The sequence below is a fragment of the Kryptolebias marmoratus genome, linkage group LG6 (assembly GCF_001649575.2).
Source record: "Kryptolebias marmoratus isolate JLee-2015 linkage group LG6, ASM164957v2, whole genome shotgun sequence".
NCBI classification, from domain to species: domain Eukaryota; kingdom Metazoa; phylum Chordata; class Actinopteri; order Cyprinodontiformes; family Rivulidae; genus Kryptolebias; species Kryptolebias marmoratus.
Genome location: NC_051435.1, coordinates 27,724,802 through 27,746,861, shown reverse-complemented (window position 1 = coordinate 27,746,861; position 22,060 = coordinate 27,724,802). Strand labels below are relative to the sequence as shown.

General features: G+C 39.3%; 1 protein-coding gene across 1 annotated transcript in view; it reads right to left on the bottom strand.

The window, feature by feature from the left end:
* htr2aa (5-hydroxytryptamine (serotonin) receptor 2A, genome duplicate a) overlaps window positions 1–16,704 on the bottom strand; it is a 133,785-nt gene extending 117,081 nt beyond the window's left edge. The window contains exon 1 of the mRNA XM_037976151.1: window positions 14,714–16,704. Coding sequence (XP_037832079.1) covers window positions 14,714–15,140 — 427 coding nt within the window. The 5' untranslated portion in view covers window positions 15,141–16,704. The remainder of the gene's footprint in view (window positions 1–14,713) is intronic.
* Window positions 16,705–22,060: the final 5,356 nt, after the last annotated feature.

Below are 22,060 nucleotides of genomic sequence, written 5' to 3'. Positions count from 1 at the left end.
GATCGCCGCCATCCTGCAGCTCGTTGGGTGTTGCCATGACAACAGGATACGTCCTTACCGCCACTGATGAATAACAACAGACAAATGTTGCGTCTCAAGTTTCCATCGGTTGATTAAAGCTCCTGTTCTACAAAACTATTCAGATGTTCGGTCTCAGGGTGAGAGAACGGGTCAGAACCAAACACTGGACCGACTGAGCCCTGATCGGAATCCTGCTGAACACCTGAGGACACCTGAGGACAGCTGAGGACAGCTGAGGACACCTGAGAACACCTGAGGACAGNGAAAGAAATTTTGACGATTACAAAATGGCCGACATTGCCAGTTGTAGACAAGCATCATAAAGGGCTGGTCCTTGACACGTGAGGAGTCCATCTATGACGTTTGACCGTTCTACTGTACACACTGACCTCTGATACTGTACTGTACCTCTAGCTTTGGTGGCCATCTTGATATTTTAAGTTTGCACTCAGTATGCAATAGGTCTCTGTCTCAGCTACTGCCTTGCTAAATTACAGCTCCATATGTCTAAAAATGACTGAGTTAAAGCTGAAAGAAGGTTTGATGATTACAAAATGGCCGACATTGGCAATTGTAGACAGGCATCATAAGATCACCCTGAAAGAAGAGCCAGGCAGTTTTTTTTCGTCACCTCTGCTATATTAACAAATGCTTTGTCTGCCTACTCTGCCTGGTAACAACCTCAGCCAAATCAGAAGCCAGATGTCTCCTGTCACTTTGTATATGGGAAACTGACCTTCAAGTCTGTGTTTAAGGAGCACAAAATGGCCAAATGAATATTAGCAATTAAGGAGTTTCATTAGCAGGATGACTTAGCAATAAGCAGGCCTGTGTATTAGCAAAGCCTAATACACAGTGTTGAACAAAGCTAAATGTACACACACAGAAACCCACACTGAGTCTGTGTGATGTCATCAGAGGTCAGTGTGTTCTATTACCACGGCAACGCTGCAGGTGTGCGGGCCAAAGCTCACAGACAAAGGCACAGAAAAATTGGGCGCGAGTACATGCTGAACAACCAGGCGCTGTCCGAAAACTATACAAGATATAAAAAAGCTGCTCTGGTCAGTAATACTTGAATGTCTTATGGTGGCATGACACTTTAAATGGCGTTTCTAGGTGGAAGTATGCTGTCGTAGTGAGCGTTCGAAAAACAGTAAAAAAACAGATTTTTGGATCGTGCTGCAATGTGTTTCAATGAGAAAGAAAGTTCTGAAATGGGCAAACGTACATGCCGAACAAAATGCCGCTGTACAAAAACTATAGGACGTATTGAAATAATTCTTGGACCGTGAGCGAAAGGAGAGATTGGTTTTCATTTCTTTAAAATTTCACATTTCTACAGTGCTTTGTGTCTGAGATATGACGAGTTAAAAACATCCTTCAAGCCAACTCCGGCAAAACAAATTTAGAAAAAATTATATAGGAAGAAATAGGAGATCTTCAGGTACCACTCGGCCTTCTGGGGTGATTTGACAGAAATCTATAATACCTACAGGAAAAGTAAACACATTGCCTGAAAGAAGACAGAAATGCCTACGTTTTGATATATAATTTGTTAATGCATCATAAAAAATGTGGGCGTAGGAACAGTTTGTTCGCTAAGAAATGTGTTGTGCTCAGACAGCTCCACACTCTAGCTCGTTAGTGAGGTTAGAGTGTAACTGCCACAATTTCATGAATATTCCGAAATTTTGGCGATTACGTCGCCATAGTAACACGACACGCCAATAAAAATAGTAGCCCTCATGCCGAGACCGAGCCGGTCATTCTGATATAAAATTTGTGGGTGTTCTTTGCCCGGTTCGGGCCGCGTTAAGGGTAACGGAAGACAACCATATAATAATAAAGAGACCCGTTTAGAGGTGTAGAGTAATAGGTGCCAGCATGCATTGCATGAGGCAGTACAATGCCTTGCGAAGCAAGGCATTGTACTGCTCTCTATGCACTGCTGGCAGGCCCCAAATATAAGCTAAAACCTTGACAGAGACTAATAGAAAAACAATTTGCAGCCACTTTAAATCTATGTTTTCCTCATATACACTGATTTGCTTTGCTTCACTTCTTCCTTTAGTTATGTTTATTAAAGATGTCAATTCCAAAGCACTGACTCACCCTTATTACTATCTGTTAGTTATTCATGTTTCGTCATGATATTGGATTCACTCCTCCTTCAGCTTTAGGAAAAACCCAAACAAAAATAGATCTAAGATGGGGCTCATTTGGAAACAGTTTGATATGAATATTTGTAGCAAAACATTGTATGGTGCAACCGTTTAAGATTTGCTTCTCGTCTGTGTTTCTGTACAACTGTCTTGCAAAGAGCACTTTTAGGGAGTGAAAGACATAGATGTGTGGCTACCATGGTGACCCTAAAGAGCCACTGGCAGCAATTTTACCATATCCTTTGATTTTGGTTATTTTTACATTTCTTATACAGTTTATAAATCAAAATGAAAGCACTTTACAATCTTAGATGATTGCAAAAGTAAGTCCCAAACTACTTTTAGGCTCTATAGAAGAAAATTCAAGTTTGTTGAATTTTTGGCTGAATTAGCATACTTCTAAATTTCTTCAGAAATTTTCTAGTTATTTTTTAATTGTTATAGTTTATTTGTCTGCATTTTTTCAGTCTTTGTTGTGGTTTGCATCACTTTGTAATCATTTTCCACTTCTGTGGATTCTTTTTTCATATTTATAATCATATTGTGTGTGTCAGTATACTTATTTAGCAGTTTCCTCTTTTTAATCAAGAATATTTACATAGCAATTTATCCATAGGCAGTTTTTTTACAGTGCTGTACAAAAAACAGTAAATAAAATAAAGAATATTGATAATAAAAACAATTAATAAAATATTTTTTAAAATGGCTTAAACTTGTACAACTAATTATAAAACACAAAACCTAAAATAATCTAAAATTTGTTTAACTTTCATGCTGAATTAAAAACCAACGAGTACAAATGTGCTTAAAATGAGATTTATAATTAGTAAGAGCCGGAACCATCAACCTAAACAAAGATGGATGAAGCAACTCCATTAACTTGTTGTTGTTTTTCCTCAGCTGTTTCTTTCAGCAGGGGTCACCACAAGGAGCAAACCCGCATGAAAGATTTGGCAAGTGTTTTATGCCGGATGCCCTTCCTGACACAACCTGGGCTTTAATTTCTAGCCTCAGAATTACGAGACTGTGTCACTGACCCCTGAGCTAACGCAGCTCACAACTCTATGATCTTGTATTGTTCAAAACTGAACCCAAAATGTCTGGGCGCTACCTTGAAGTATTGTAGTTTCTATCTGTAGTCAATTTGACTTTTTTGTCATTTTCCATTGCCTGTTGTTTTTTGTTTTGTTTTTTCATCTGTTGTAGTCATTTACTGACTCATTTTGCTTTTTTATTTGAACTAAAGATGAAGTCCGACTAAGGCTAATGAAAAGTCTTTATTTTATGCCTGAAAGCATCAGAAAACCAGACATTTACTTGATGTTACATGAGATGAAAGACTTGCAAATGACTAAAGTTATTACAGAGCATTATCTGGGGCTGCAACACAACAGTTACAATTATGGAAAATGTGACTGTTGTGTTGCAGTGAACCAAAGACACGCTTTTAAAAGTTAATAGCACCAGTGTGTTCACCTGAAAGAATATTAAAAGTTTTCAGCTCTAAACACATACTTTAGTTTAGTCAGAAGCTACACATTATGGTCCAATAAAAACTAATTTCAGAATTCACAGCTTAAAGTAAATTGCTTTTTTGACTTATACACAGCTCTGATTGATGGCTAGGAATTTTATTTCTACATGGCAAATGGGGCCAAGGCCCAGGTATATCAGACGCATGTCCATATCACAAACACAGAAGTGTCAAAAGCAAGTAACCCAGTAACGAATGAACTCAGAAGACAAGGTAAACGGTAAGTGGCTTTATTTACAGTGCAAGCGGGATTGTTTGGCAGGATCTGAAAGAGAGGGATATTGATAAGTGACTTGTATGTTGGTGGGAACTTCTTGTAGGCGTAATTGGTACAGGTAAGTTGTCTTACGGGTTGTAGAGGTAGTAGGTGCTCGGAAGTGAGGTCCCGGATTCCCGTGGTTGACTTGTATGTTGGTGGGAACTTCTTGTAGGCGCATTTGGTACAGGTAAGTTGTCTTACGGATTGTAGAGGTAGTAGGTGCTCGGAGATGAGGTCCTGGATTCCTGTGGTGAGTATTTACAGGTGGACGATGCTCATGTAAGTGGACTTCCAGATTGGTCGGAGGCAGACTGGCTTTGGCTCAGATCATCAACAGGTAAGTGACTCTCGGATAATTTGCAGGTAGGCGTCTTCAAACAGATCGAAACAACTGCTCACTGGTGGTCCCCTTATTCTAAAAGGGGGACTGGAGAGTGTGTTCCAACTACAGAGGGATCACACTCTTAAGCCTCCCTGGTAAGGTCTATTCGGGGGTTCTGGAGAAGAGGGTCCGTCGGCTAGTCGAACCTCGGATTCAGGAAGAGCAGTGTGGTTTTCGTCCTGGTCGTGGAACACTGGACCATCTCTACACCCTCAGCAGGGTCCTTGAGGGTGCATGGGAGTTCGCCCAACCAGTCTACATGTGTTTTGTGGACTTGGAGAAGGCGTTCAAGCGTGTCCCTCTGGGAATCCTGTGGGTACTTCAGGAGTATGGGGTACCGGGCCCGTCTCCCCTTGTCATGACACTCCCAGGTCAGATTCCCCAGAAAACAGGTGGCCGGAATGATGCTGGTCTCGGTCTTGGGTGTTTCTAAAGATGCAAATTGTCTGGAGAGAGCATCGGGTTTAACATTTCTTGAGCCGGGTATGCATTTTTCAGGTAGGAGAGGTTCTTGTAGTCAGTCTAGATCATAAATGGGAGCTCTGAACCCTCCAACCATTGCCTCTACTCCTTCAATGCCAACTTTATGGCCAATAATTCCCGATCACCAAAATCATAATTCCTCTCCGCAGGTGAAAGTCGCCGGGAGTAGAAGGCGCAAGGTGCATCTTGCTATCCTTTTCAGATCGTTGGGACAACACCGCCCCTACCCCAGAATCGGAGTCAGGGTGACACAAAATAGGCGCCGAGGTAAAAAGAGCCTACAACTCACTGAATGCCTTGTCTGCCTCGGGGGTCCAGGTAAATGTTTGGAGAGTAGAGGTGAGTTTAGGTAATAGGGCGGCAACCTGACTGTAATCTCGGATGAAGCGTCTGTAGAAATTGGCGAATCCTAAGAACCTCTGAAGCTCCTTGCGGTTGATGGGGGTGGGCCAGTCAGTGACTGCACAAACCTTTTCTGGGTCTGAGCGGTAGCAGCCCTTCTCAAAGATGAATTCCAGGAAGGAAACAGAGGTAACATGAAACACATTTCTCAGTCTTGACAAACACTTGGTTCTCCAGGAGGCATTGAAGAACGGCATGGACATGAGACTCGTGCTGCTGCTGATCACTGGAATAGATAAGGATATCATCTAAATAAGCAAATACGAAATTGTTCAGGAAATCCCGAAGCACATCGTTGATAAGCGCTTGGAAAACCACCGAGGCATTAGTGAGACTGAAAGACATTACAAGCTATCAAAATGGCCCAACGGAGTCTTAAAGGTGGTCTTCCACTCGTCCCCTTCCTTAACTCTAACCAAATGGTTAGCGTTGCGTATGTCTAATTTGGAGAAAATGGTAGCCGAATGAAGTTGGGTGTGAACGGAATCAATGAGAGGGAGTGGATATTTATTTTTTATGGTGATCTGATTGAGTCCTCGATAGTCAATACACGGCCTTAATGTCTTATCTTTTTTGCCAACGAAAAAAAAACAGCCCCTAAGGGGGACGACGTGGATGGACGGATAATGTCAGAGGACAAGGAATCCTCAATGTAAGTTTTCATGGCCTCCCTCTCCAGCCCAGAGATGTTAAATAGCCAGCTGAATGGAAGAGCAGCCCCAGATAACAGCTTAATTGAACAGTAGTATGGCCTATGAGAAGGAAGCGAGAGAGACTTTTTTTTATTAAATACGGGAGCCAAATCATGGTGAGCTTGCAGAACCTTAGATAGGTCAATTTTCTCCACAGGTTCCTCCTTAAGAACCTGAGAAACTGCAGATCTAAGACAGTGCTGGAGACAGAACTTACAGCAAGCCTCCACTCGCCTCTCTGACCAGTTAAGAATAGGATTATGTAATGAGAGCCACGGAATCCCGAAAATTAACTGAGGAACGGAGGCGTCAAACACCAAAAACTCACCCGTCTAGTGATGATTACTGGAAACAATGACATGAAGATTAGTGACCTTGAATCTAATTTTAGTTAGTGATTCTCCAGTGACTCCAGCAACAGCATGGTAAAAATCTAACTGGGTAGTAGGGATCTTGAGTTGTTCCACCAGGTTGCTGGAGATTAAACCAGAGCTCGGAACCAGAATCCACCAAAGCAGAAATGGGTAGTTTTACTTGTTCAACAATGACGATAGTGGGTAACGAGAGTAATGAAGCAGGGGATAAATCTTGCGAACCCGTCAACATTCCCTGATCTACTGACGGGCTGGTCCATTTAGATCGCCACAAAATGTCCTTGGCGTCCACAATAAATACATGCCCTTGTCGACAAACGCCTCTGTCTCTCCTCGGGTGTTAGGCGTGTTCGCCCCACTTGCATCAGCTCCATTTCCGGTTCGATCGAAAACCCGTCATAATTGGCCAAAGGAATCTCTGTGGGGCGTAATCCGGAAACCTTGGGATTGTGAGTAACTGAGTCCCTCTTTCTACGCCGTTCTCGAAGTCTTTGATCTATACGAATAGCTAAAGTGATCAGATCATCTAAGCTCTCGGGCTCATCCCGAGAGGTGAGCTGATCCTTAACCTGTTCTGGCAGAGAGTTGGTGAATATACCTCATAGTACCAGCTCATCCCAACCGGCCTTTTTGGCGATAATGCGGAAATCCACTGAATGTTCAGCGACAGACTTCCGGCCTTGGCATAGTGAGAGGAGACGTTTAGCTGCTTCCTCCTGCTGGAGGGGATGATCATAACACATTGGAATTCCTGAATGAAACGCTGGGAGGTTAAGGTTTTCAAAGAGTGAGAGGAAAGAAAAGCCTGAGCCCAACGTAGCGCTCTTCCCTTTAGCGCCAAGTAAGTAATCTCAGCGGCATTAGAGGGGAACAGGGAGGGAGAACGAGCAAAAACCAACTTACATTGTAGTAGGAAACCACCACAAAGTTCGGGGTCACCTTCAAAACACTCAGAAGGTCTGAGATCTGGTTCTTGGATCAGGGTGATGTGATCAGGCCGCGACCCGGCAACGGAGGAACCAGCTGAGTCAGCGGGCAACAGTGCCCCTAGTCGGTTGTCTATTGAATCGACACGATTGGTGACCTGGTTTAACAATGACGTAATATTTTGTAAAATTTGGAATAACTGCTGAAGAAGCAATTTGCGCTGATCCAGTCGAGTGTCATGATTAATTAATGTTCTCGCAGTCTGTCCGCCACTGGGATTACTCTTTGACATTTCGTCTGGCTGGAGCATTCTATCACAAACACGGAAGTGTCAAAGGCAAGTAACCCAGTAACAAACAAACTCAGGAGACAAGGTAAAAGGTAAGTGGCTTTATTTACAGTGCAAGTGGGATTGATCTGAAAGAGAGGGATATTGATAAGTGACTTGTTTGTCGGTGGGAACTTCTTGTAGGCATAATTGGTACAGGTAAGTTGTCTTATGGGTTGTAGAGGTAGTAGGTGCTCGGAGGTGAGATCCAGGATTCCCGTGGTGAGTATTTACAGGTGGACGATGCTCAGGCAAGTGGACTTCCAGATTGGTCGGATAGGATCATCAACAGGTAAGTGACTCTTGGATAATTTGCAGGTAGACGTCCTCAAACAGATCGAAACAACTGCTCACTGGTTCAGGAACTCTGGACCGGCACAAGAACAAAGACAGGTTAGACAAACTCAGGTAAACAAGGCTTGTGAGAGGCTGACACAGATTACCAGTGGTAAATGATGCTCCAGCGTCGATCTGTTCCTCCATACTGCCTTAAGAATCCAAGAGTAGATGAACTTGATACGCTGCAGCTGTGAGTAATTAGTCTGCCAACCAATCAGGAGAAAACAGGAGGGGCAAACACAGGAGGCCAAAAGGCAGATTGCCACAGTCCACCTGCTCATTTTAATGAAGTCTAATTTATACAGTATAAAATTGAGACTGAGTAGTTTGTAGTTGTTAGTATAGTGATTGTCTTTTCTTTTACTCATACTTATAAAAACTGACTGCTATATACAGCCTGTATAACTACTTATCCTTAGCACCATTTTAACAATTTATTGTTTTGGCCCTGTCACTTAGAAAATGATTTGGAAACATCCATTTTAACTTTAGTGTTTAACTTACAGTTGAATAAAGTCGGTATGGTTTCTGTTAACACTGATATGTTTTTACATCAGAAATTTCAGTGACTATATAGTGTGTAACAACAACAACAATAAAAAGAAATCCTATATGTTTAAACTAACAAAGGTGTGCAAAAAAACTGTATCAAACTTATCCCAATTGTAAATATTGTTGAAGTGTTTTTAAAACAAATGTTTTGAAAATATGAAAAGAGAAAGAAAAAACTATAAAAACTAAAGTTTTTGCACAAAGAGAGAAGCCAGTAGCACTACTAAGACGTGTCATCATGTAATTACCTCTGTGTGTGTTTGCCTCTCTTAGCAAAAAATCTCATGAACTAGGGGATTTTAATAAAACTCTCAGAAAGTAATCATTGATTGTACATCTACAGTTCATCAACCTTTGGAGTCAACCCTATTCAAGATGGTCATTACAGCTAGCAAACAAGTAATTAACTACAATTCAATCAATATTACAGCTATTAAGCTATTATTTTGTACAGTAGTAGCTTAAGGTCATCCCTAACATAATCATGAAGCTCTAACTGATCATAAAAGATTTTTGTTTCAAACTTTGGCATGCAAAGCAGTGGACAACATGTAATAAATATCTAATACAGAATGCTAGTTTCAGTATTTTGGTAGTTCTGTTAACTATATGACAATTCTTGACTACAAGCTGTAGTAACAAAATAGTAAAATTTTAAACAAACAGTGTATACCAGTGGTCTTGAATAAAGATTCAGCATGATCCATCTAAAGAAATTTGGCAGACTTTGCTGCATATGAGAGGAAGAAAAGCCAGCCCTCAGATTCATGCAAACATTTCAAGAAATTTACAGTATAAAGTGTACTAAAGTGATACCATTTAAAATGAATACCTACAAATGTGAGACAATGTGTGTGTAAAGTAAACACCATAAAAATATGTAATCATTCTCTACTCTTCAAAGAGCAAGGTGAATAATATTAAAGAATAACTTTGCATTAGTTGCTTTGTTAGTAGCTTGTATTCACACATGAGTTTTAGATTCATGTTGTGCTCTTTACTATTAACATTTTTTACGCAAAGTTTTTTCAGACAAAGTGACCCTGACCAGTTACAAAATCCAAAATACAACCATGTTTTGAAAGTGGCAATGTTTTGAGGTTGAAAAACCCCCACTGCACATTTGGTTTAATGATAAATTCATTTTAAAATTGTACTATTTTTTTCCATCCATGTTCTTAACCCACTTCTCCTTTCTGGATCGCAGGGAGTTGGTGCCTATCTCCAGCAGTCACTGTACAACAGGTGATGTACACCCTGGACAGGTCTCAAGTTCCTCACAGGGCCACATATAGACAAATAAGACAAACAACCATTTACACTCTCACTCACACCTAGAGACAATATAGTCACCAGTTAAGTTATCATGCATGTTTTTGGTCAGTGGGAGGAAGCTGGAGTACCTGGAGAAAATCCCACACTGAAACGCTGAGCAGCAAACCTGCACCCTTCCTGCTGTGCGGTGACAGCTCTGACCAATGCACAAACCATGCTGCCATGGTAATACTAATTGTTAGAAATTTTACCATGGTAACCACAAAAGCTGGTAATCTGGAACCATAATCAATCTTTTATACACTACATTTTGTATCCTAAATTTTCAGGGATTTGTATATAAATTTGGATTAAACTGCCTGGTTTAATTTTAGCTGAACATATCAAGATAATGGGCTACATCTGAATGCAACATTGAGATGTGTGTATTGGTCAGGGGGATGTATAGTGCATCCAGCACCAAAAAGGATATGTTTAGTTTCAGTAGAGGAGGTCTAGATGGAAAATCTTTGATTTTACTATCCTTTTATGTATATATGTGCTCCCAAACCCAAGAAATGACTCCATTAATATTCTAATCTTTAGGAGTTCAGCAGCACAACATAATCTTTCACCTCATTAATTCTCATTTGCAGTCTCATCTTCTTATTTCACTCCTAATCATCGTTTTTGACATCAGTGATCACCTCTTACAACCCCATTTGTGACCATAATTTGAAATTTGAAAGATCATGGATATTCTCTGTAAATCACCATGGCCTCTTGTACTGAAACAATGTTGTCTGCTTTCAGAATCAGTTAACAAATCTAAAGCTATGTAGAAACATTAGAAATTAATTGTAGTGTGTGTTTGTCTTGAGTTGGCGTAGCTAATGAGTTCTTTTGTCATCTCATTAAAGAGCCAAGAAATCAAGTAATAAGAACTGGAGGTTGTTTTTTTGAAAGCGCTTTTCTTTCTCACTGATTTACTGCTCTCTTCATGCAAATTTTTTTGCTATGTGGGTTTTTAAAGCTTCTTATGTGAGCAACGGCTCAGAGAGAAAGGTGAACGAGCAAAGACCAGCTGAAAAAGGACAACACTTTAGGACGTTTCTGTGTGACAGATGAAAAGAAAAAAAGAAGAAAAGCAAATGAAACAGACAGCTCCCTTCAGTATTAATGTGTAGCCACCTGAAGTTCCAGCAGAGGGACAGCTGTGTTCAAAGATGTAAAGATGGCAGAGCCAAAAGATCAGAAGATTTTGTTTGTCTGAATGTCATCGAAGGATTATGAGACAACGGGCCACTGGGCACAGAAATAAACTATGTTCGGACCGAAAATGTCAACGTCGTCAACCTGTGCTCTCTTTTTGCCCTTTTGGTAATTGTTAAAATTTTAGTTGTGAAAATAAGCTGACCCCATCAGCTCTTGTACTTGAACCAGTAGGCCTCAATCGACAATTATTTATATTCATACTCTAAAAAAAATTTCTATCATGCTTGGGAATTGATTGAGGGTTTGGCCATTCATTTCCATTGCTTGTGTCCTACTAAAATATCTATTGTAACTGGACGGCTAGCCTTACAATTTTGTACCAACAGTTATGCATGTTCCTTAAACAACAAGTTCTTCTGAATGATGGAGTTGATTGACAAATATCTTGGCAACAATATTTAGAAACAAGTTCTAGATATTTTACCAGTTCTTTGAGAAAATGAAAAAAAATGGAGTAAACTTGTTTGTAGCACCACATGCTAGTAAAAACGTCTAACATTTCACATTAAATTTGATTGATTAAAACTTCCAACATTACTTTTGTTACATAAGTGTTTGGATTTTAGTGATTGGAAAGACATTATTAGCTCTCCTAGCACTTGAATTCTTCTTGACAATTACTGCTTTCCATTGTCCTTGGAAGTCAAATTTGAGAATGATGCCAAATACAACTTGTGCATATTTCAGCTGCAGGTCAAAAGTCTGTATGATTTAACAATTGTTGCACTCAGAGAAGAGGCTAACTACTATTAAAATACAAGATGATAATGGATTTCTATGCATTCGAACACTAGAGCAACTGGCTCACTAATAGGACAGTACTTTGTGTTTGACTGATTTACTGAAGCAAACTGACAAAAGTAAAAATAAAATGTTTATTACTGCAGTAAGTCATGTGAGTCAGCTATTGTGGATTTTGAGATCATTGCTGATTTTGGGGGGAATTTTAAGTAATTGTCCTGAACTGTAATTCAGAAGAAACACAATGGCCTAAAACAATCAAGTCAAGTTTTTTGAACTTTTTAAAAATACCTACAAAACCAATAAGACCCATTTTAACAATATTATAAAGCAACAACACTTTATAAATCAAAATACATCATTGCTGTGAACAAATTGTCATTTCTCAGCAATGTGCTTTAATGCTCATTACCAATCAAAACAAAGACACTGTCACACATTCTAGAAAGGAAAAGCCAAAAGTAGGTATGCTACCACCGTGAATTCTTTTTTTGTCAGATTTGATGGCAATATCTGAACTAAGCAAAACTTGGAAAGTCTTATGCAGATCAGTGTTGCAAAATGTAACCTAATGATTTACACTATTTGATACAACTTCTTTTTATGCATACAAACATAAAAATTCTATACTGTATGGTTGACAGTTACACAGAAGACAGCCCTTCTGTATACATATAGTATTTATCTCTTCTATCCATACAAACACTTTTCCAAAATTGTGTCTTAGGGGACACTGTGTAAGCAGATATCTCTGGGCCTCCCTCTGCCCAGCTACCTCCTCCAGCTCATTCAAAAGGATACTAAGATGTTTTTAGGCTAGCTGTAAGATATAATCTCTCTAACAAGTCCTAGGTCTGCCACAAGGTCTTCGCCCAGTGGAACAAATCTGAAACATCTGCCAAAGAATGCATCTATAAGTCATCCTTACTGGTGCCCAAACTACCTCAACTGCAGTGTTGCCAGATATACAATAATTGTTGTAGTTTTAGGGTCTAATCAATATAAAATAAATAGCTTTTAAAAAGCCCAAACATACAATAGTTATGGCATTTCTGTGAACTGAAAAAAAAACCTTATTCACATGAACACCCACATACCATCAGAAAGTCTGAATTGAACAACCACACCATGTGCTCACAAGACGCACAACATACACCTCATCTACCTGTGGGACGGTGGGAGTACCCACGCCCACATAAGCATGAGGAGAACATGTAAGCTCCACACAGAAAGGCCCCAGGCAGGAGACAAACCTACAACTTCTTGCTGTGAGGAGACCACTGTTTTGCCCTGTTGCCATATAAATACAGTTTGCAATTAAAAATCATATGGTTTGAATAGGATAGCATTATAAAAACACACAATTAGTCTAGCAGAAAATATAGAATTGGTTTTATGCTTTATTTGGCAGCCGTGTATACTAAAAATGCTCTCTTTTGAATATATTTAAGTCATAAAAATTCTTAAGTCAACATTTTCTAAATTCAGTTTCAGATTTCAGTCAGTTTTCACTGCTTCTGTTTCTTGATACCATGAAAAAAAATGAAAGCCATCTCCAAGAGATGGCTTTCAAGTAAAATCAAAGTGTTGAGAGAGTGGCAGATTAGTTCTGAATAAAAGTCTGAGACATTTGCAGTGATACCTCCTGGTTTTTCAAAATGAGTAAAATGTTCCGTATTCAGGTAGGAACTCCTACTTTTTTTTTACTTTCTTTTTTTTTTTACTAAACTGAAACAATTCCTGAATTGCCTTTGCATCTATAGCCTCATGGGACCTGATTAGGCGACCTGTGGACTTCTGTGGGCGAGCTGTTATCAAGTTTCAATTAGTTTGTGTTTTCACTCTGCGCTTACCCTCACACCAGTATCTGTCTGCATTCCAAAATAACTTGATCAAATGGTGTTGTGATTTCTTGATGTGTAAAGATACTGCAAGAAAGTATGATGCAAATGTTTTGGTATATAAAGAAGAACATTTAGTAATGCCATGCAAATGGAAGTAGTAATTAGCCAACACTATAGTACATCACCCAAAGTGGTGCAGCCATCAGTCTATTCCATCATCCCTTTGTAGATATGCGTCTCCCTCTAACTCACACTAATCATTGGTGTGAGTGTGTGCTGTTTTACAGTATGTGTGTTTTTGCACTATAAAAGAAGTGAACAAATTATGGAATGACGGGCTGGCAAATCCATCTTTAAAGAAGGAAGCATGTGATATTTAAACAGAGAAGCAATTTCACACCTCATTTTTGATCAAATGATTGTAAAACATAAAAAAATACTGCAGCCTGCCCAGAGACCTGGTTGGTTTTGGAGACAATAATGAAGCTGAAAATTGTAATTTGAGGTCCATATGCACAGAGAACTTGGAGGCGATAGGGTACATGCAGTGAAAGGGAGGCTGGCTTTGGTGGATATGGCCCCCAACAGAAATGTAATTCATAGCCCCAGGCCCCCAGGATCTTATTATGATCCAAACATGACTATTAATACAAACAGTATCTACAGAAGTTGCAGGAGTTGTTGAAAACACTTTTGCACTTAGCTTTTTTATTTATCTCTGTAAAGGCTCAGGTATAGTTTTTTTTGTTGTTGTTTTGTTTTCTATTGAAGCAAATTGCCAAATAAATGCATCACTGTCAATAACAGGACTGACCACCTCCATCACTGCTGCTCTCCATCTGTGCTCCACCACCGCCGCAGAGTCATGCATGAATTCTCACATGACCGTTCAGACTGATAACCACAAGACCAGTGATCTGAACAGTAAACATACTGTAAGACTAGTCCAAACCAAACAAAATAAACATTAGCAAATAAAATCTTCAACATGCAGACAGGTGCGGTCTGTTTAGCATGAAACAACTCATCTAAAAAAAAAGAAACTGTGGGAAGCTTGTTGGAATCGACAAACTTCCCACAGTCAGCAACACACCAAATGTCAACTAAATGAAACCCAATGTGAGTGACACTCAATGCTTACCGTAGAGAATGGTCACCATGGAAACGGGCATGACCAAGATGCCTAGGAGCATGTCAGCCACCGCCAGTGACATCAAGAAATAATTTGTAGCGTTTTGCAGCTTCTTCTCCAGGGAAACAGCCAGAATCACCAGGATGTTGCCCATAACCGTGATGGCAATGACAACTAAAATAAGCAGCGCAGGCCAGTTCTTCTCCACCGGAGACTCAAAGCGAGGACAGTAAGACCCTGGATGTCCTGCACTGTTAAAATGTGAGAAGTTCACTTGCTGTGTGTTGATGCCACTGTGGGCCACGTTGTTCCTGTGACATCCAAAGTTTGTTGCATTATCCGGTCCAGGTGAAGGCCTGGGGTTTGACTCCAAAGTAGTGACAGTCCTGACAGTGCTGAATATCAGCTCTGACATGTTTCTGCCACGTTGGGTCATGGTGTCACCTCCGTCCCACAATTTTTTAAAGCCTCAAAACTTCTGCCTTGATAGGTTAGAGTGGAGTAAGAAAATGACAAATGATAAATATTTACTGGCTTTTGTTTGTTTTTCCCAGATGATTACGGTAAATCACAGTATGTCCCTTGTGTTTTATTTGTCATTCAAATACAACACATCTATTCCAATACCCCTGAGGGAGCTAAAGCCTTGAAATGTCTGTCAGGATCAACAGATGATCCTCCACACGGGAAAACAAAAATAGCAGACTGCTGAATTCAGTGCAAAGAAAAAGAGAACCTGTTTGATCTCAAAGGACAATACAGTTTGCAGAAAAATTAAATCACCAGGTTAATACCATCACTGTGAGTCTCGTGGCCCTGGAAAGACAGAGAAAAATAAAAAGAAGAAAGAGATGAAAAAAGGAAAGAAGTGCTCTAGTTCCTCAAAATATTCAAACCAAACCTTGAACTGGTTGTGACTCATGTTTTCAAGAAAGAAAAAAAAAACAAGAGTGAGAGAGAGGAAAAGGAAAAAAAAAAAAAAGAATCACATCTTCCGATTATAGAATCCATTTGAAGGCTGAGATATGTCAGTCGCAGGATTCCCATCCATGAAGTCTGGGCATGTCAATGCAGCTCTTATGTTAAAAATATTGGGTCCATGTAGAGTCAGAATTTTACATTCCCTGGTAAAAGCAGCTTTCAGTCAACTCTGTTCCTTGTCAAGCACATAGTCTTTACATGGTGATTTTTATGGAAGATGAGGGGAAAAAAGCAAAAACTTTTGAAACTTGATTGGAAAAAAGTAATCCTTTTGTAAATACCTTTACAGGTATAATTCCATTGTTTGTACTGTCAAATTTATATAGAAATAGTTGGTCGTCCTTGCCTTCTCACCTTAACTTATCCCAACACCTGTGAGGTTGAATGTGCAGCTGACAAAGACGGATGGTGAGCATGATTATATCTGACATGTGTTTGTCCACGTGTCACTAACTTTCCCCTCTACTTTTTTTTTCCTTTTTCATTAAACATTTATGTTAGTCTGGCAAAAATAAAGTCCTGACAGATAAAAAAAGAAAATATTCCATCAGCCCTCTGGAGATCTTATATATTCAGTTTTTTTCCCTCCTCTTGTTTGCATAGAGTCCTCAGTAGAAAATGTCAGTCAGTCTTCATCCACGTCTTCCAACAAGCTGTGCGTTTCTTTACAAAGCTTCATCTCTTCCACATGGTATATTTCCCAGATCCTGTTTTTTCCAAAAAATAACTAAAGGAGGAGGAGAAAAAAAAGAAGGAACCTCCTGTCTCTATGAGAACCATCAGCAGACTGAAGAGGTTTTATGTTCACTTCTTCAGAAGAGTGTCAAGTTGTTAGTCTTTAGCGGTGACCGGGAGCTGTGCGCTTCTCTGCTATTTTCTCTCCTCACGCTGCTTTTCACAGGCTGCTTCTCTTTCTCTCTGCGGGGATCTCCTGCTCTGTCTCTCTCTCTCTCTCTCTCTCTCTCTCTCTCTCTCTCTCTCTCTCTCTCTGTGTGTTTCTACCCAGGGTCTCTCTCCCTCGTATGGCATTGGCTGGCTCGCTTTCTCTCAAGTGTCTCTTGTGCCCTTTTCAGAATCTGTAAGTCCTAACGCTTGGTTCACATTTACTTCAACAGATACACAAAAATTTAAACTGTGTAATAATTTTAATATTTAAAATTAGAAAAAGTGCCAAGTAAAAAAAAAACAGAATCTCATGGCATATCATATCTGTTGAGGTGGAAAAATTTGAAAGAAAAGCAAAAAAAGTGCAATCCTTTACGTTCACCATCTGGTGTGACCATCTTGTGTAGTATTTTGAACATAAACAAAAACATTCAAAACTGGATCTCTGGCAAATGTCTACATTCAGCCCAAAAACCCTTCATGATTCACTTCCGTTCAACCCATAAAGCGATGGTAAGATATCTTGGTCTTTTACCAATACTTGCCTAATAATTCCCAAACATGCCCCTTCCCACTGGATGAAGACCCTGCTGCACTTTCCATCACCCATGAGTTATTAGAACAAGGCTGGATCGCAGCAAACTTGGAAAACCTTCATTGTGAAAAAATCATGACACTGCTTAATGTCCTAAACCAAATAGATTTTTCCTGTTATTTCCCATGTCCTGAGACACTTTCCAGCACACTCACCATTTGCTTGCCTTGGCATGACGCTCTTGGACAGTGTCAGGATGCAGAAATATGCTAGAAAATGATACCTCTATAGCACAAACCAGCATGAGTATCATGTTGGTTTGATCATGATTATAGCCTAGGCATGAGATGAGAGTGGCCAGTCCTGCTTCAAACTCTAAAACAAACAAGCAACGCCAGTCTATGTTGGCTCCATGTCATGAATACACGGCTACTTCTGCCACCTCCACTCCACCCAGGACTCTTGTACGCTGACATCTCAGTGATAAACCATCACAATCTTGCTATTGATATTTTGTGCTCAAAACCTTCCACAACTTTTTGTTCTACCATGCCTAATGGGAAACCCACTGTTTCCTAATACACACTTCAAAACATTGCCAAGACCCTGCAAAGTGCAGCCAAGTTCTGGCTGATTTTTACAAAGTTGCAAATCAAAATTTAAAACATCTCATCCCAAACTGATCTTGAAAAAAGTAGCTGAGTTGAGTGGTACTTCAAAAGAGGATATATTATGCAGTGCTATTTTCTTTACATTGGCTCCTTGTGAAATCTAGGACAGATTGTTTTTTTTCTTATCACGTTCAGGGTCTTATCTTAAGGATCTTGTTTCCGTCAACTGCACTAAAACTGATCACCTTCAGATAGTAAGGCTGTTGACTGTTCCAAGGTATTGCAGGTCCAGATTTGGAAGCAAAGCCTTTAGTTTTCAGACATTTGGGTTGAGAAACCACCAGTTCCCAGTTGGTGTTCAAAATTAATCTGTTTTTAAACCAAACCTAAAATGTACCTCCTTAAAAATGACATTGTTGATTGTAATAGTAATAACTGGCACTTAAAAATAAATGTTTTCATACAAACAGTACAAATTTTAAACACACATTAGTTCTTTAGTAATTTTTCAGGTCACAAAAGGATGATGTCATGAAACTATGCAGAAATGAACATTACATTATTTATTGTTCTATTTTTCCTGTGCATAGTGCATTCTAAAAAGGGAACAATTGTGAAACACTTGAAGCAATACAAGGATTTCACATGAAAACAGATGTGGTGTGTACATGTTGTACATTGTTCTCTACACAAGTTTGATATTTCAGTCTCTTTACTTGAAGCATGAATAATGTTCTTAACATACATCATAATTTATTCACTATCCCCTAATGCCCACAGGCTCGCTTTGCAGTGTTTCAGGAGCAGGGCATCTGATCCTCAACAACCACATTTCTAATGTAGTTTAGGGATGACTTACCCTCCCTGTCCTCACTTTATAGCATAGTACAGCAAAAGGCTTCCTGTGTTCCTCTGTCTTGATGTCAATCATTTAAAAGTTCTGCCCAAATGCTAAAATTTGTAAGTTTGAATATTTTTTTTAGTTCCACGTCTAAAACCTTTCTGAAGATTTGCATTTTGATGACTGAATTTAAGTAGAAATATGTTGAAATCTTTGCTCCAATGTTAACTTGAGAGAATCATGTCTTTATTGCAAATGTGTCAGCTATTGCATCATTACATCCACTAACCAATGTTCACTTTGTGCACAAATAAAACTGAACACGTGCATGACATGCCCACATAATGAAAAGGTCCCAAAATTTTACAATACAGATAAAAAGATAAATAAATAACTGGCATAGATCATCTGCTATAAGACTGTATTCTCTACTCCAATGTAAATCAAGCTTCTCACATTCTCTCACACACCTCTTTAAATGTCAGCACAGTTCTGCTGTTAAGAACCACTCTTCATTTTAGAGTTAAAGAGGTTTCAAATTACAGGGTGGTTGGGTGGTGTTTAGTGTTCCTAATTAATCCCCCCAAAAGTTGCATAATTTTTGACTACTGGTAGGATAATGATTGATGGTTATGACCTGGTGCTTTTACTATATATTTATCTTATTTAAGTATTGTTTTAAGTATTAAGCGGAATCTTGTTTTATGATTTGACACCCCCTAAAGTGGACCATACTAATTCTAACCTCTCCGTTCCCTGACCTTATGCTTATTTCAGTGTTATAGCAACAACAGGCTAAGCAGACCCAAATGAAGAAGAAAATATTTGAATGTTTTGGTTTTTGAATTAGGTAGAATGCTAATCACTGTAATGTTAGCCATAAGTTACAGTTAAGCTAACAATAACAAATTTAAGCTGTCTTGCCCAGCATTACTGAACTAATGTTAGGACATTCTTTGGAGGAGGTGGCTGTCAAAATCTGTTTCTTCTATCCAAATCTTGCAACAGGTAGGCAGGCGAGAAGGTATAGATCCAAAAGATGTTTAATAATTAACAAAAGCTAGACCAGGTAATAATAACCCAAGACAGGGACAGAACATGACACATATATATATGAGGATCTGACAGCAAATTAATAAAACCAGTGAGCTTAAATCTACTGGAAGGGGTTATTACCAAGCAGAAGCAGGTGAGCAGATTACAAATTGCTAACAGGTGAATGTGTAAAGGCAAGAAAGAGTAAAGGCTGCTACATCCTCTACAAGAACCAAAAAGGGTTTCGCTCTCTCAGGGCTGTGAGAAAAAAATTACTTAATTTTTATTTAGTTTGAGCCCTGGTTTGGGAGTTTTTGCACCTTGCTCTCGACACATGATCTGGGCAGAACTTTTTCTTGTGTGGTGTCTGACAACTATTGTGCGATTGGTCAGAAAGTTGAAGTTGGTGTAGAAAAGTGGAAAAGTTGACATTTTTGCTATAAGGATTTCCCAGGAGTTCTACACTTGAGTTTCTTGTAAATTATGAAATGAAACTTTAATCTTGTTCTTGCCACCTTGAGAAAAATAACAATTTTCTAGGTTCCTGCAGATTATGCAACAAACTTTGCTGAGGGGAAACTAGGAGCAGGAACATGGAAAACAAAAACCTATGAATGCCAGGCTAAACAACAGCCTTCATGTCACTATCACAGACTGATCATAAATTGCACCTTCAGTCTGAAGTTCTGGTTCTAAAAATAGTTGATAAACAGTAGTCAGGTATTTACACCCCAGACACTTGTCTGCATAATTTAACTCCTCCAAAACATAGTGTTTTCACCACAGTTTTTAACTCAAAACATAAAAATGTGGCATAAAAAGGGGATGACAACAGACTTTCTAATACCTCTCCTCCTCTCCCGTCTCTTCTTAGTCTATGAGTAAAATGTTTGCATAGTCTCTTTAACTAAATCCTCTTAGAAGGCGAGGTTCAGTTTCTGCATAGTATTCCTTTAAGCTTATGATAATCTCCCCGTGGATTTCCCAAGAAACACACCAAGTGAAACCGATTCAAAGCAAAGCTGTGATACAGGTTGTATTTTATTAGTGCTGTCACACAAATCTGAATATCTTTGTTTATTGTCATGAAGGCCTTGTCTAAGTTACATGTGCACTTTATGTAAAATATTTAAATATGTTCAATATGCTTTCACAGAGCAGCAGTATTCTTCTTAAGAAATGTGAAAACAAAGTTTATTTTGACTCCAGTGCCAAAAAAATTTAAATAAAAAAAGTGTATTTATTAAATCACAACTCATAGCATTTTTAGGTTTAGTAGCATGGTTTTGTCATTGTCTTTGCAGCGTCATAATTGTGAGAAGATTGTTATTTATTTTTTAGCTGTCAGATTTCCCTCTGGTCTGTTGTCAGAAAATGAGCAGACTCATTCTATATAAAAACCCAGCTATAGGTGGCTCATTCTGGTCTCACACTTGTGGAGCTGTTACTGACTGAATTTGGGTGTTTGCTCAGGTGGAAAAGTAAAAAAAAAAAGCTTTGGGCTTCAGGGAGTTCTATGTCCATGAAGATAACACAACAGAGACACTGGCGTGCACGTAGATACACTCCCTCATATGGGCATAACAGGGAGCCTTCATCGTGGTTATTTCTACACACCTACCCTGCACTTCTGTCCTGGTCCTGGTGTGCTTAAAGTAACAAGCCATCATTTAGCCTGTTCTTGAATATTTTTTTTTTAAATAAAAAAATATTCTGTATATAGCAGCAGAAACTAGTTGTAAGAAAATGCTCCATCAGTTGTTTGAGCTGCAGATCATTAGGTAAAGCCATGCTCTGTGTTGTTGCTAGGTGCTGCTTTCCTTTAATTTCCAGAGGTGAAGTAAAAGCAGTGTTCCTCTCCAGAACGTCATCAAGCTATTTTGTCGAAGCAGGAGCTGTTCAAGTAAAATCAGAATGAAAATTATAATGTGTTTCCTCTGTCTGAGTCTGTCTGGCTCATTTTCTTTTTTGCTGCTGTCTCCTTCTGACTCACACATACTTAATGGATGTTATGTGTGTTCGCTGACATGTCTTTCTTCCTAACATTGTGTTTTCAGTCTTGCTGAAGAAAAGCACATTGGAAATCATAACGAAGACATTTAGAAATAAAATTTCAATGAGTGTAGCTTTAGATGTTTGTTCATCATTGTGCTGTTGTGTTAAATACTTCTTTCTAATAGCCATAAACTGTATCGTCTTCATTTTCTCATTAATCCTTACTTGACTTTTTACAATGCTACATATGTGTGCAGAATTGAATTGAATAATTGATTTTTTTACTTAAACTCCTCCACTTGGGGCAGGACATCTTCCCCGACCTGGAGAAGGCACTCTACCCTTTTCCGGCTCAAGACCATGGCCTCGGATTTGGAGGCACTGATCCTCATCCCGGCCGTTTCACACTCGGCTGTGAACCGCTCCAGTGAGAGCTGTAGATCACGGTCTGATGAAGCCAGTAGGACCACATC